The sequence below is a fragment of the Vigna radiata genome, chromosome 10 (genome assembly GCF_000741045.1).
Source record: "Vigna radiata var. radiata cultivar VC1973A chromosome 10, Vradiata_ver6, whole genome shotgun sequence".
Lineage (NCBI taxonomy): Eukaryota > Viridiplantae > Streptophyta > Magnoliopsida > Fabales > Fabaceae > Vigna > Vigna radiata.
In genome coordinates this window covers 2,643,556-2,659,466 of record NC_028360.1, presented here as the reverse complement: position 1 = coordinate 2,659,466, position 15,911 = coordinate 2,643,556, and the positions used below count along the sequence as shown (strand labels likewise).

At 33.6% G+C, this 15,911-nt stretch overlaps 1 protein-coding gene across 3 annotated transcripts; it reads left to right on the top strand.

Moving 5' to 3' along the window:
• The first annotated feature begins 8,268 nt into the window (after positions 1–8,268).
• Positions 8,269–12,378, top strand: LOC106775696 (metal-nicotianamine transporter YSL3). 3 transcript variants are annotated; one of them, XM_014662852.2, is made up of 8 exons: positions 8,269–8,844; positions 9,210–9,604; positions 9,686–9,858; positions 10,048–10,145; positions 10,247–10,381; positions 10,474–10,663; positions 10,772–10,886; positions 11,206–12,378. In XM_014662852.2, the coding sequence occupies exons 2-8, from the start codon at positions 9,223–9,225 to the stop codon at positions 12,141–12,143; spliced, it is 2,031 nt and encodes a 676-aa protein (XP_014518338.1). In that variant the 5' UTR covers positions 8,269–8,844; positions 9,210–9,222; the 3' UTR covers positions 12,144–12,378. The 3 variants fall into 3 exon arrangements, with proteins under 3 accessions (XP_014518338.1, XP_014518336.1, XP_014518337.1); XM_014662850.2 differs by having other exon boundaries at positions 8,270–8,844; positions 9,110–9,604; XM_014662851.2 differs by lacking the exon at positions 8,269–8,844 and having other exon boundaries at positions 8,898–9,604.
• The last annotated feature ends 3,533 nt before the right edge of the window (positions 12,379–15,911 follow it).

Below are 15,911 nucleotides of genomic sequence, written 5' to 3'. Positions count from 1 at the left end.
ATTGGCATCTCCCTGTTTCCATAGCAACTTGCAAGAATTTTAACACTCTACAACTGTTTTTCTTATTCTCATAGTCAATTTTCTCTATCAATCCGTAAGGCTTTGTTTACAATTTGGAAGAGTTACTGAATCAACTTGAAAAAATTTCAGAGTAAATATTTTATTATTTATTTAAATAAATTTGAAAGTAGAGTAGATTTGAAGAAAGCGAAAGTGAATTTAAAAATAAAATTTGTGAGAATTAGTGTAAGATTTGATTGATGTAACAGTTAAAAATATTTGTTTAATCGATAAAAATTAAAGATTATTAAAATACTTCTAATTATTAAAATAATATAAAATAATTATTATTAATGTTATATTTAATTGTAATAATGTTTATAAAGAATAAAAAATTAATATTAATTATTATTATTATTATTAGCATATAAACAAATATAAAGCTCAACTTACAAAAAATATTTTTTTGATTTTATTATATTTCCTTAATAATTTTATTAAGATCTGAAATTGGAAAAATGTAAGAGACAGAAATTGAATAAATAAATTGATATAAAAAAGTCAAAAAAAGGAAGAAAAGGTCTCAAGCACTCTCGATACTGTTCTCACAATCTCCATATATGTTTCTCTTATGAAATAATGTGATTAAGAGTTGAATCTTCTCCAAAATGCTGTAAACGAATATATTGGTGGAACTGAATCCAAGGCATAAAAGAATCGAATACAACATCATGTTTGTATGTTTGAAAACCCTGGAACCGAATCCATCACGACTAAGAATGTGAGGGTAAATTCGCGTTTCTACTTAAATCAGCTCAAACATGAACAAATACATTAGATAAGTAAAAAGCGGTCATCCTGCAAATCCCTTCAAATCCTTTTACACATTTTTTTTGAAATGAACACAAAATTCACTTCAAATCGTCGTTTGTAAAAATACGTAAAAAGTACATTCTCTTCAAATGAATACAACATAAGAAAGAAAAAAAAAATATTATCCCTTAATATTCTCATTATTTAGAAATTAAAGTTAAACAAAATATTTTTTTTTTCACTTTTTTAAATATCTTTTAATTTTTTTTTATAAACTAAACTCTAAAACAAATAATATTTCAATATATGATCATTAGTGATAACGATATTATTTAATTAATTTGGAACCAAATATAAGGCATAAAAGAATCAAATATAGCATCAAGTTTGTATGTTTTAAAACTTTGGAAGGCAATAGCAATAACTAAGAAGGGGAAAATACAGCTATCAGAAAATGTACAAAATAAGAAAAAGACTAAGCTTACCTCCAAAGATAGATATCAAACAAGAAAAAGCGTGTTCTCTGATGAAGAAAGCCTTATCAGAGAACACTCACAATAAATGCAAATGGAAAACACAGATAGACAAAAGGACAGGGAATAAGAAAATGGTAAAGACAAGTAACATTTATGGTCTGAATTCTGTAATAGTCGCAAATCTTAAAAAAAAAATATTAAAACAAGTTATAGTAAAACTACCATTCAGAAAATGTTTGGTTCTAAATTCAAAGTAATTTGTAGCACATGCATTGCCACGTAACATGAGGTGGGGAATCCAAAGCTATATGAATTATGTAAGGTTTTTGCACACATTAAGCTTATATGCAAAGAATAAATCAAACTCTTAACGTACATAGCTCAAAATCAACTTATAGACATGGAGGTACGAGAACTGAAAACTATCTCTGGTACCTCGTATAGGCGTTTTGATATGGTAACTTGTATATTTCTTTTATTAATAAATATTAACTATTAGTATTTTTTTAATATGGAAAATTGAATCTACGATCTCGTATTTTTTTTTTCTAAACTTTTTAAAATCAATTTTATAAGTTTCAAAGTGATGTTCAATATATACTTAACATATCTTATAAGAATCTAGAAAATAAAGTATCAGAGTTGGTAGGTGTATTAAAATAATGAGACCGAATACTTTATTATAAAATAATTTCATAATATAAATAGAATTTTTTAAACTCGTCTCATTACTTAAATTTCACTCTCTCTCTCTCTAAAACTCTTTCTCTTCGTTTTCTCTCACTTCTCTCTAAGCGTTCTAACTCCTTTTGACAATCAGGAAGTACCAAGACGATCACAGCGTCAAGGTTTACAAATCCAATCGGTCAATTCACTGTTTAGAGCAAGTAAGTTGGTAACCCCTTTTCTTTCGTATTTTAGGTTCATAATCATGCAAAGAGATTATGTTTTACATGAGTCAAGAATTCCTCTTCCACAATTATTGGTTCAATTGAGGTTTTAAGGTTGGTTTCCAATCACCAATCGGTGATTAGTAAGTGTTTTTAGAAGTTCCTTACGGTGGAAGCAACGGTCGGGGACTTCTAGAGTGGTAGTAATTTTCTAGAGGTAAGGGAAGCTAGAGTTTTATTTAATTGATATTTATGGTGTAAGTTTGATATTGTACATAAGTATTAAACTGATTTGGGTGAAATTTCTGTTTTGTACTAATTTAACTGATTTAATTGAGTGTATTTGAGTAATTTGTGATGTACTGCTACTGTGAGATATATCTGAGTAATTTGTGATGTAATGCTACTATCAGTTGCCCCTTCTCCCACCATCATTCGATAGGTGTTGTCAAAACCCTGGTGGAATGCCACGCCATAGCCACGATGACCGCCAACGATTGGAGGTTGGAGATCAGAAGGCTCATGGAGCAGCAAGACGTTAGACAACCTATCTGTTCAATAGACGCCCGGAAGGTCGCCTAGTACATTTTGTTGGGAGGAGACCTCTATAGGAGGGGGTTCACCACTCCCATCCTCAAACGCCTCTCGAAATTAGAAGCCAAATATGTACTAGACGAATTACACAATGATGTTTGTGGTTTCCATACCGGACGATGAATACTCAAAACTAAGGTTATAAGAGCTGGTTATTATTCAACTACAATTGAGGGTGGTCTTTACTTCGACTACGACTCTTGCTCCTCCTCCTTTCAGGCCAAGGACAGTTAGTCCCTCCATACCTTGATCGTTTGCGGTATTCCTTCCTGTTCGGACTCTTACGTCGCAGACTTCACTTCTAGCACTCTACCAGGCGTTCAATTTTTACATATTTCTTCAGTTGTCCTGCCCAAACCAACTCCTTGATTTTGTCTTTCAGGGTCACACACTCTTCTGTCGTGTAGCCCATATTTTTGTGGTACAGGCAGTGTTTATTTTGGTCCACCCCAGGTGGCGTGGGACGTCGCTTCGACACTAGAATCAGTTCCACACTAAAGGCCTCATGTAGTATCTTAGCCCGAGGTGTTTTTAACGGGGTGTATTGTTGGAAACACAACCCCCTGGTAATTCTTTCAACCGGGATCCTGCCGGCTTCTCCTCGAAACTGTTTGGTTTCTTCCTATCCTTCTTCTCGGCCGCAACTTCCTGACTCTTCTTTTTATGGTTAAATATGTTTTTAGTCCCTATACTATCAAGCGGTTTTGGTTTTAGTCTCTCTTTCAAAGTAAGGTACATTTTTAGTCTTCTTCCTTAAGGAAACTTTGATTTTAGTCCTGCAAAACTAACAACGTTAAAAACAAGCTGATGTGGCTAACATTTGGCCATGAGTGTTCATAAATTTCCTTCCTAACTTTTGCTACGTGTTGTGATTGACGCTCGTTGTCGTCGCGGGGAAGCCAAAGGAGTTTCCCTTCCTTTTTCAATCTCTACAACGCTCATCATGAATGATAGAGGCACCATCACGGTCTACTCCAACCAGATTCGACAATGTTAGCATTTCCTTCTTCGATCTGCACCGACCGCCGCATCTCCCCCTCCTTGAACCTAATCCTCTTGTTCCTTTCCTCAATCTTCTCGATCTTCTCGTTATTCGTCACGTCGTCTCTTCGCAAAATGCCAAGCTCCGTCGTCAGCTTCTTGATCTCCTCCTTCCTTGTGGCGTTCTCATTCTCCAATTCATCGCGTTCGCGTTGCAATCTTCGTTGTCGATTCCTCACCGTACTGATCATCTACGCCGTCGTTGGCAACACCATCATCTGCCATGATTGATTCTGCAAAACAAAGAAAAATAGCATGCGATCAGTTCATCAACTAAGTAAGCAGGAATCAAAATCGTTCACTAATTCATCGCTAGGCCAAATGGCGCCTCCGGTGACCTCCCCTCCTTCCTCCGCCACCACGACCCTGTTCCCAATGTTGTCTTCGCCAATTACTTCTACATCTATTTTGGATTTAATAGGTTTTGGAGGATCACTTGATGCTGTAGCAATTTTGGATTTTTAGGTTTTGGATTTTGATGATGTGGGTCATGATTTGATTGTTGTTGCTGATAAGGAAGGGAATCCAAAACAAAATTAAGAAGAAACTTTTTGAGTTTCTAGGTTTGATTTAGGGTTTTTTGGGTTATTGTGTTTTCTGATTTGAGGATCTCAGTTTTTTGGGGTTTTTTGGGTTTTGAACTACTGCACTTTCTTGGAAGATGATGGCGGCCTCGCGATGATGATGATAGAGTGGTGGCGGAGAGATTGAAGTCGTAATGGCACTGCTCACGTTGGGTGGTGGCGTGATGAGGTTGCTTGCGTCTGGGTGTTGATGGTGGAGGTGCGTGATGGAGGATTGTGGCGACTTCTCATTCAAGCATGCAACCATTCACAAACAGAGAATCATAATTAAATTACAAGCTTCCCTTACCTCGAAACCCAGATATTTCTACACTTCCACAGTTGTCTTAACTCCCAAGCAACTTCTAAGACAAGCTACGATTTCTGATCGATGAAAAAGAATCAATCATAGGATCAAGAATAGAAACTAGATTCAGAGGAGAAGTTTGATGAACACATGCAAGCTAAACAATGCTTGCATGTAACAAAAAATGCATGGTCGAAGAGATTGAACTTACCACTTCAAAACCGAAACTTGATCGGTAAAATGAGAAGCTCTCAACTCTAGGAAAGCTCAGAGAGGGCCTGATTGATGATCAGAAAAGAAAGAAAGTGAGAATTTTTAGAGGAATTTTAAAGAGAAGGAGGAGAAACTGAAACTCAGAAACTTTGGAGAAGAATGTGCAGGTAGGAAAAGTGGCTCAAAGTTTTAAAAATCTCATTATATATTACCATCAAAATCTTTCAGTCCACTCAATCATGCAGACCTGGATCCCACTATTTTGCTGAATTTAATGACTCTCATAATTAGAATGATATGATTTTAGGAAAAGATAACACGGAAGTGAACAATATAGATTAGGAAAAGTAAGTGTACCAATGTACTCAACTATTTAACTTTATTTATATTAAATTCAAAATATACTATAACATTTAATACAATTCTTATTTTAATTAAAGATTTTTAATTTATTCACTTTCTTTGTTTAAATAATAAAATTTAATTTTTACCTTTGTTTATTCACCGATATGAAAAAATAAAATTCTAAAATATTTAAAATTTTCCTCTTTAATGCATTAATTAATTAGTAATATATTTTGCTGTTTTTAGCAAAATCATCTTTCTTTTAAAGAAGACAAAAAATTTTAATGTCATGAATAAGACTACAAGTTTTCTTAAAAGAACATTTAATATATTTTAAAGTAATTATTATTATTTATAATAATGAATACTTGATTTGTATGGGTGCAAAAAAATCTATGATGTGTTTATATGTATATTTTGTAACGTCCCAATATTTTGAGATGTTATGGTGCAATTTTTTTTCAAATCTTTCTTTAAAACACTTATGAAAAATAACAATTTTTATTCGATTAAGAATGTGGAAGCTAAACATAATCATAAATGTTATTTGGAAATCTCAAAATAACACTTTTACATAAAAATGTCAAATCGAAAAACTTTTTAAAATATAAATAACAAGTTCCCGAATGTAACATCCTAACTCTCGTCAACTACTCAGATCTGCAAATCATCTACTCCTGTACAAGTACGATCATCGTAGGTGGAAACCATAACCACAACTTTCAGGGTGAGCAACCAGAATTATCGTAACATACAATATACAATTATATTAACCACATTAATAACCAAATCTTAAACATATATCACCACAACATTAACATAATAACATTAACATCACAGTAATAAGCTCACCACATTGTCCCTTTAGACTACCACACCACCTAATCCCCATAATCAATTCCTTACGAGTCATACGACATTGTCCTCCCACATCACACGACCAACAAGAACCTCTTTTCCACATCACACAGCCAAAAGAGTTATCACTATTAAACCATCATCTTCCTGCATCACACGGTCGAAGAGAATTTCTTTCTCGCATCACACGGCCAAAAGAGTCATCACTAGCAAATCACTATCTTCCCGCATCACACGGCCGAAGAGGATTTCTTTCTCGCATGACACGACCCAAAGAGTCATCACTAGCAAATCATCATCTTCTCACACCATACGGTCGAAAGAGTCATCCTTACCAAATCATCATTGTCCACAATCCTATCCTCACTCTCACGTAACGTCATATTAAATCCATGGTTCCTCCACAAGTCATTCCTCTCCTCTTTGCTCCCACCAACCACACTTCAACTTTATCCCTTATTAAAGAATCCCTTCTACCTTTACCCAACCAACCCAGAAATACTTCACCTTACCATTTACTTTATTCTCTCAACCAAGCAGAGATACCAAGCAGAGAAAGAACAACACCACCCACATACAACGCAATATATAATAAGAATTAACATAGAATACCAAACACTACATACACAAGATAATTCTAAATTACTCCTGGTCTCATATGATTTTTGTTTCCAAGAGCACCAAGAAAACTTCGCAACGTCACCGATGGTCCTTCCATTTTTGATACCCCTCTCAACTTTATTTTCTCCTAGAAAACTTCTTTTCTCTCCCTTATCTTTATAATTTTCGTTTTTTCCTTGTAGGGTAACAAAATGCCAACCCCTTTTTACTCCTCTCCTTTTTATCTTCTTCTATTCTATCTCTAACCTTTTAGTTTTGATAAAATCTCTCAATTTATATTTAAAACTACTAAGATTTTCTTTCTTATTCTATCTTAACTACTTTTTAAAATATCATCAACCACCAAATCTTTTTAAAATATACAATATATAATAATGATTTTATCTAATAATAATATTTCTTTTAATCTTTAAACCCACTAAATTATATCTCCTATTTTCATGTAACTAATTTTTAAAATAACAACAACTAAATCTTTTAAAAAATTTACATAATATTATTTTATTAAATATCCAGATTATTTAATTTGCATATTTTTCCTTTCTACACCCTCCCTTAATTAATTTCTACACCAATTAAATAAAGATAAAAGACCCTTTTACCCCTAGGCAAAAATATAAAAATAAAGAAATAATATAACAATTATGTTCTAACAAAAATATAAACTCAAGAACACTAATCTCTAAACAAGAATACAAATTGTTAAAACAACTTTATTTTTAAAACCCTTATTTTTCCGAATCTTACATATTTTTATTTACCTTTTTCAAGAAATTAAAATAATGTTATATATTAATTTCAAGGAAAAGATTTACTTTATTATAACAAAGTCGCAACTCTTTAAATTTTGAAATAAAGAGTTTATATTTACAAAATTAAAAGAACGTGATGTAAATTATAATAAAGATAAATTTAAGAATGAAAATAAAAATAAAAATACTTAATTCTAAAAAGATTTAACATTTTCCAAATTTTGGCCATCAGAAAGGCCCTTGGCAGCATGTGGGCCCCGCTTTCATTTCCTTATCTCTTGAACGCATGTTCTCTTACCACCACATCACCCATCCTTTCATGGAATCTTTTTTTTTTTTTTTTTATTTACGATCTTTTTATAAAAAACCTTTATCTTTTATTAAAAAAAAAGAATTGTGGTCTTTATATAATTTTATTCTCATGTTAAAAGGCGAGAAGTATGTTCTCCTAATATTCTGTCACGAGAATGTGAAGAATTATTTTTCTAATATCATTCCAACTTATTTAATTTTTATTTAACTAAGTTTAACAACAGATTCTATCTCTTATATGTGATTGAATAGATCACACTAATTTAACTTTTCAGTTTTTAATTTCTATTAAGTAATTACATATTACAATAATGTTGAAAAATCAATATAATTAAACGTTAGATTTGACTTTTAAATGAATATTGTTTTTTGTAACTTTTTTTTTTAAAAAAAGTAGATGTTATTTTTTTGATTTGAGAGGGTAGTTAATTGGCGTATGGTTGACCTTTGAAGGAAAGAGTGTGTCTCCCTCACTCCACAGCCACTGCCACATTCGTAAATTATTCCACGCTCCGAACATGTTTGTGCCACACGCCATCGTTCAAACGGAGCCCAACAACACAACGCTTTTGATTACTTTCATGCCAGAAACTGATGAAAATACGACCAGCCACCCACTTTGAACAGCTCCCACTCAGCTTCCAAGTCAACGACAACTATTTTCATTTTTGTGTGTGGAGTTTGCAAGCTTCAAGCTTATTTGGAAAGTAGAAAAATCTCTTTAAGACTTTTCACAAGTTTAGTACAAAATCATTATACCCTCACAAAAACATCATTTGCAGTACAACACCCACTACGTTGTACTACATGCAGCGACACAGACCCAAACTGTCTTCTAAGGTTAGCTAGCTTTTATAAATTCCGCGTTTCCCCTTTCAGTCTTTACCTCCCTCCGCTCTTTTCTACCTCTCTGCTGCGTCGTCGTTTCTGTGGCTTTCTTTCCACGCGCTTAGTTATTCTCGCTGCTTCACAATTCAATTCAAGCACTGGTCCCTGTCACCACCACCGAAACATTCAATTCTCCATCATTGAAATTTCTATACGCAACTGAGTAGTGAGGTAACATATTTGACCCCTGTTTCATCTTTCACTCATCACTGTTTTTTTTTTTTTTTTTCCTTACGTGGAATCAAATATTTGAACCCTCCAGTCCGATTCTGATTCCTTTTCTTCTGTTATTTTCTTATACAAAACTTTTCCACCTTTCTTTCTATATTTTTGTTGTTGTAAGCTGTTTTAAAATTATTTTTCTGATGTTACTCTTTTTGTTTTGTCGGAATCGCGAACCTGTAATAAATCTTGTTTCTTTATATGTTGTCCCCAGACCTGGTTTGTTAAGCAATCATTGAATATTGCTTTTATCCTCTCTCTCTCTTTCTCTCCCTCTGATTGAGTGCCCCTTGTCCCGTTGATCATTCAATCAGGGTTGAGGATTTGATGAATCCAATGGGTACTAATGCAACAAGCAACGAAGAACTCAAGGAGATTGAGAATCTCGGAAGAGAAGATATTGAAGAGGCTCCGGTTGTGCCTGGTGACGTGAGTACAATAGCACCGTGGCCAAGACAGATTACAATTCGGGGACTGGTAGCTAGCTTTCTGGTTGGAACAATTTATAGTGTAATTGTGATGAAGTTGAACCTCACAACTGGATTAGTCCCCAATCTCAATGTCTCGGCTGCTCTCCTTGGTTTTGTGTTCATCAGATCTTGGACTAAGATTCTTGCAAAGGCCAATATTGTTTCAACACCATTCACTAGACAGGAGAATACCGTAATCCAGACTTGTGCAGTCGCTTGCTATAGCATCGCGGTTGGAGGTGGGTTTTTTCAATTGAACTTTTAACTTGTGTTTGTGTAAATGATAGTGTGTGTATTGAACTGAACTTGTATAACTGTAGGTGGTTTTGGGTCTTACCTCTTGGGTTTGAATAGGAAGACGTATGAGCAAGCAGGGTTTGATACAGAGGGGAACAATCCTGCGAGTACTAAGGAGCCTGGAATTGGATGGATGACAGCCTTTCTCTTTGTCACCAGCTTTGTTGGGTTGTTGGCGTTGGTTCCCATTAGAAAGGTATTTCATTTAGTCACGAGTTATATGATGTTTCACATAGTCATTTAATGCAAGTAGTTGTCCAAATGTTGTTCTTTTGTATGTTTATTTGTCTTGTACTGTCATTTAGAAGTGATGATCTCACTTTTAAGGATTTTGGTTCTGCTTGAGTTGAGTGGAGGTGCTGATGAAGTTTGTGTAACTTAACAGATTATGATAATAGACTACAAGTTAACTTATCCAAGTGGAACTGCTACTGCTGTTCTTATCAACGGGTTCCATACTCCCAAAGGAGATGCAATGGCCAAGTATGAACATGTTTTGTTTTGCCCTACTACTAAAGTTTTTGGTATTTTCAAGTTAGACCAGGTGAATGTTTATTAGAGCTCAACCGGTTCAACTTTTGCAGAAAGCAGGTTCATGGTTTCTTGAAATTCTTCTCAGCCAGTTTCTTCTGGGCGTTCTTTCAATGGTTTTATACCGGAGGAGATAGTTGTGGATTTGTTCAGTTTCCCACTTTTGGATTGAAAGCATGGAAAAATTCGTATGCTCCTTTGTCTTTATTCAAGTAGGAATAGTCTTTGAACCCTGAAATTATTGCTCATGGTTTCTGATTAAAGCGCTTCAACTTGGCAGATTCTATTTTGATTTCAGCATGACTTATGTCGGAGCAGGAATGATCTGTTCCCATCTAGTAAATTTATCCTTGCTTCTGGGTGCTGTGATTTCATGGGGCATTATGTGGCCATTAATCCGGGGACTAAAGGGAGAATGGTTTCCCGCAAGTATACCAGAAAGTAGCATGAAGAGTCTTAATGGCTATAAGGTCTAAATTTTGCTAGAATTTGTATCAAAGCTACACTGCTTATTTTAGTTCATCAAATTTTTGAAGCCTTGATTTTTATTTTGACATTTTTTCATTTTGTTGCTTCAGGTTTTTATTTCCATTGCATTGATTCTTGGTGATGGGCTTTACAATTTTGTCAAAGTCCTCTATTTCACTGCCACGAATATCCACGCATCCGTGAGGAGGAAGAACCTTAATACATGTAAGTAATTTCCAAGGCTGTAAGTCAATCCTCAATATATTCTCAAGTCTAACTAATCACAGCTTTTTCTCATGTAAAAACAATTGCTTTTATCGTCTCAGCGGACCACCAGCAAAAGAAAAAGAGTAACATAATCAAAGAGATATGATCAAATATTTACACTTTTTCTGTTGCGTCTATGCATGTGATATAGGCTTTTACATTTGGTGTAAAGCTGCATTTGGCATTAAGCCGACTAGAAAATTTCCATAAGGAGTGACTTATGATATCGGTGAGTCTTGTATCTGTCTTGGAAAATCTAATATTTTTGGCTCTGCAGTTTCAGATAACCAGAAACCGCTCCCTATTGATGATCTTAGAAGGAATGAAGTGTTTGCAAGAGAGAGCATTCCCATATGGTTGGCATGTGCTGGGTACATATTGTTCTCCATCGTTTCTATTATTGTGATCCCTTTGATGTTCCCCCAGTTGAAGTGGTATTACGTGGTGTTTGCCTATCTTTTCGCACCCTCTCTGGGCTTCTGCAATGCTTATGGTGCGGGCTTAACGGACATGAACATGGCCTATAACTATGGGAAAGTGGCTCTCTTTGTGCTTGCAGCCTTGGCAGGGAAAAGTGATGGTGTAGTTGCTGGACTTGTGGGGTGTGGCCTGATAAAATCCATTGTCTCCATTTCATCTGATTTGATGCATGATTTCAAGACTGGCCATCTCACTTTCACTTCCCCTCGTTCAATGCTTCTAAGCCAAGCAATTGGGACAGCAATAGGCTGTGTTGTTGCTCCTCTCACATTCTTCCTTTTCTACAAGGCTTTTGATGTGGGAAACCCAAATGGGGATTACAAGGCACCATATGCAATCATTTATAGAAACATGGCAATTCTTGGTGTAGAAGGCTTTTCTGCCCTTCCTCGGCACTGCCTGCAACTCTGCTATGGATTTTTTGCATTTGCCATAGTAGCCAACTTGGTCAGAGATCTTGGCCCCAAAAAGGTTGGGAATTGGATTCCACTTCCAATGGCCATGGCCGTTCCTTTCCTAGTTGGTGGTTACTTTGCCATTGACATGTGCATGGGTAGTTTGGTTGTGTTTATGTGGCACAAACTAAACAAAAGTGAAGCAAGTTTGATGGTTCCTGCTGCTGCTTCTGGTTTGATTTGTGGAGACGGATTGTGGATTCTCCCTTCATCCATTCTAGCTTTGTTAAAAGTTCGTCCACCAATCTGCATGAGCTTCCTCTCATCCAGTTCCAGTTAGAACTTCACAATAGCATTCAAATATATATAGATAGAATGAAACACATGCAATCAAGCTTAGTAGTTGCTACGATGATTATGGCCATAATGTCGTAGGATGCTTGATTGTTATCAATTACATTCATAAAATCAGCTCTTAGAATCTCCATCCATGTAAATATTGACACACTTTGTTACGGGGAGTAATAATTTGAGCACACCTTCAATCTCTCTGCACAAATGTGTAAGAGTGAACATCTTCAAATTTTAAGCAGATAACTCTACTAGGATATGTCAAATTTTGAATCTTTTAAGCTGTTGGCTTTTGAAATAACGTCTAAAAGATGCTGAGTTAAACAAATCAAACAGAGAGATTGGTCTTAGTCCCACAATTTAAGCTTTGCTTCGTACAGGTTGAGTCATGTTTCGTATATCTTAAATTTGTTTAATTTAAAAAATTTTATTTTATTTTTTAAATAAAGTAAAAGCTCTTGAAAGTCTTTTCCTTTTTAAACTTTTTAGCTTATGAAATACACGACCTGAAAGAGAATGGGGGTAGAGAAGGAAGAGGGTAGAAGGACATGAAAGTAATAGATAGATGTATAGAGAGAGAAGGGAGCAAAATACTGAGGAAAAAGAGAAGTTAGGAGCCTGTTAATTGTAACAAAAGGTATATTGTTTATTCTTTTGATCATATAGTTGTCATAATATTTCTAATTTGTTTTCTTTATTTAAACATTCGTATGGGAAATAATGCTCTTTTTTTTTTTTTTTTTTTAATTTTCTTTCTGTGCAAATACTTAAAACAGAAAATGAATAAAAAATAAGATAAAAATGATGCTTTTATTGAACAAAGGATAAATTTTGTTACTAATTGCACCAACTAAAATTTTTGAGGCAACCCTTTGTTAGTTTGTTTTCTATTTCAGCCCACCAAAGAAAGGGCCTACTAATTTTTCTATATGCTCTACCCAGAATATCATTTTCACCTCTCAACTGCAAATCTAACAATTATACTCCATCCAAAATTAACTCAAACTCATGAGTCATGCATTACACACACATGTAACTTAAATACATGGTCAAATAATTAGAGTTTAAACAAACACTAAATTTAATTATAATTTTTTAATTTTTGTCGCAAAGCATAAAAAAGGTCCATACACTTTTTTTTATTCGTTTTTATCCATATAAATCCGAAATAGTTGGTTTTTGTAGTTTTTGTTTTAGTTTCTTATAAACATTTTTTTTTCTTCTATTTTTCATCCCTCTAAAATTTCAATAATTATTTTTAATCTCAGTGTTCATTTAAATATAGATAAATAACATTTATTTACATACCTTAACCATTATTTTAAAGTGTCACATATCATCATTATATCACAATACTAATATCTTTACTTGAAAGTATCAGAAAATACATAAAATTCAATCATCTTTTATGAATTAAAATATATATATTTTTGTTGACCTTCTAGTGCAAAAGTCAACAATTATGTTGATCTTCTTGTGCAGAAGTTGATGTCTAGGTCTCCAATAATTTAAACCTTAGTCATCACCCAATTGTGATGTTTTATTTTTACTTATTTTGGATGATATTGAGAGATTTGGTTAATTATGTGGTCATTGCCATCATAGATGAGTTTTTTGTGTATTAACATGAGAATGAATATTTTTTTCTACTAAATATTATCTCAACAAGTGTAACGACCTTCATGTGCAGAAGTTTAACTGTAGGTCCTCAATTATTTGAACTTTGCTCACGACCTAATTCCACACTTTTTTATTTTTATTAATTTTGGACAATGTTGACATATTTGGTTGATTATGTGGTCATTATTGTCATGATAAATATTTTTTTTTGTGCATTAACATGAGAATGAATATTTTTTTCTATTAAAAATTATGTCAACAAGTTTGTTGACATTCCTATGCAGAAGTTTAACTGTAGGTTCCTAGTTATTTGAACTCTCATCCTCACCCAATCATATGCTTTTTTATTTTTACTAATTTTGGATGATATTAACACATTTGGCTAATTATGTGGTCATTATTTCCATGATAGATGATATTTTTTTTGTACATTAACATGAGAATAAATATTTTGTCCTACTAAAAGTTATGTTAACGCGTGTGTCGACCTTCTTATGCAAAATTTTAGCGATAGGTCCCCACTTATTTGATCTTTGGTCCCCACTAAATTGTACGTTTTTTCCTACTAAAAATTATATCAACAAGTGTGTGGATCTTCCTGTTCAGAAGTTTATTTGTAGGTCCCTAGTTATTTGAATTTTTGTTCCCACCCAATTGTACACTTTTTATTTATATTAATTTTAGATGATGTTGACAAACTTTCTTAATTATCTGGTCATTATTGTCATCATAGATTATTTGTTTGTGCATTAACATGAGAATGAATATTTTTTCCTATTAAAAATTATGTCAACAAGTTGTCGACCTTCCTATGCAGAAGTTTAGCTATAGGTCTCAACTTATTTGATCCTTCGTCCCCACCCAATTGTACACTTTTTATTGTTACTGTCGCAACCGGGATCGCGACGGGACGGCGAACCAAAAAACAAGCGTGTTTTGGAAAATATTTTGGGAGTCGCCACCATAATTTATTTTGGAAAACTATGGAAAAACCCTAAAAAAAACATGGTCTACGAAAAAGAGATTTTTAAGTTCGGGAATTGGTTACGCGTAAGGAAGGTGTTAGCACCCTACCGCGCCTGCCCAAAGGCAGTACCTTTAATTAAATGTATAAATTTAATGTGGTTTTCTTTTAAAATATTTAATTTTCCCCAAAACAAAAATAAAATAGAATAAAATATTAGGAAACAAAAAATATTTTTTGTTTTACGAACCCGACAAGATTGACCTTGATCCTACATATACCCATTAATGGACAATCAGGGATCACGTAGTTCTTTATCTAGAAAAAGGTTTGTGAGTTTGCTTACCAATTATTAAAGATTGNTTGACATTTTTCAAAAAAAGTGAAAAGGTTTAGTTTAACAAATTTGAGCTTTTGGTTTTAAATATTTTGTGTATTTTTCGTGTTAAAAATATGGTGGAAAAAGAAGAAAAGAAACTGGCCATAGGTCGACGCGCACTTATATTTAAGAAATCATGATTTTAAGAAAACATTGTCTGTGTGTAAAAAAATCTTTGGAAGAAAACTTTAAAGTATAATAAAAGGAGAAGAATAGGAGTGTAGACATACCTTTTTAGCTTCTGGAATTCCCTTAGTGCTTCCTCAGTAATTGTTGTTCACAAAACCTTTATGTGTGAGAACATATTTTTTCTCTATACTCTCTCCTTCAATCTCTAATATCTATAAGTGTTTTCCTCTATTTTTTCCGTCCCTTTTTCTTTCACAAAGTGTGTATTTATAGGCACATATTGTAATATTATGACAATCTTGCTTTAAAAGTGAATTAATTGACAATAGACAAAATAGGGAAAGAAATAATCTTGATTGCAATCAAATAAATCAAATAATATTCAAGACAAAAGATTATAATAATTGTCAGAAAATTTGTCCATTTTAAAAAAGGATCTTATTTTTCTCTTCAGGATGAAACTGATGCAGCAAATTATATCAATATATTTTTAAATATTATTTACCATTATTGCCATAATATTGATTCAAATTATTACCATATTAAACTAATATTTCAAAAACATTCTAAAGTGATGTGCCCTGCATTAAGGAATATTATTATTATTTTCTCTTATTCTTTAATCTTGATTATTTACTTTCCCGGACGAAATTGGGTGTTGACAG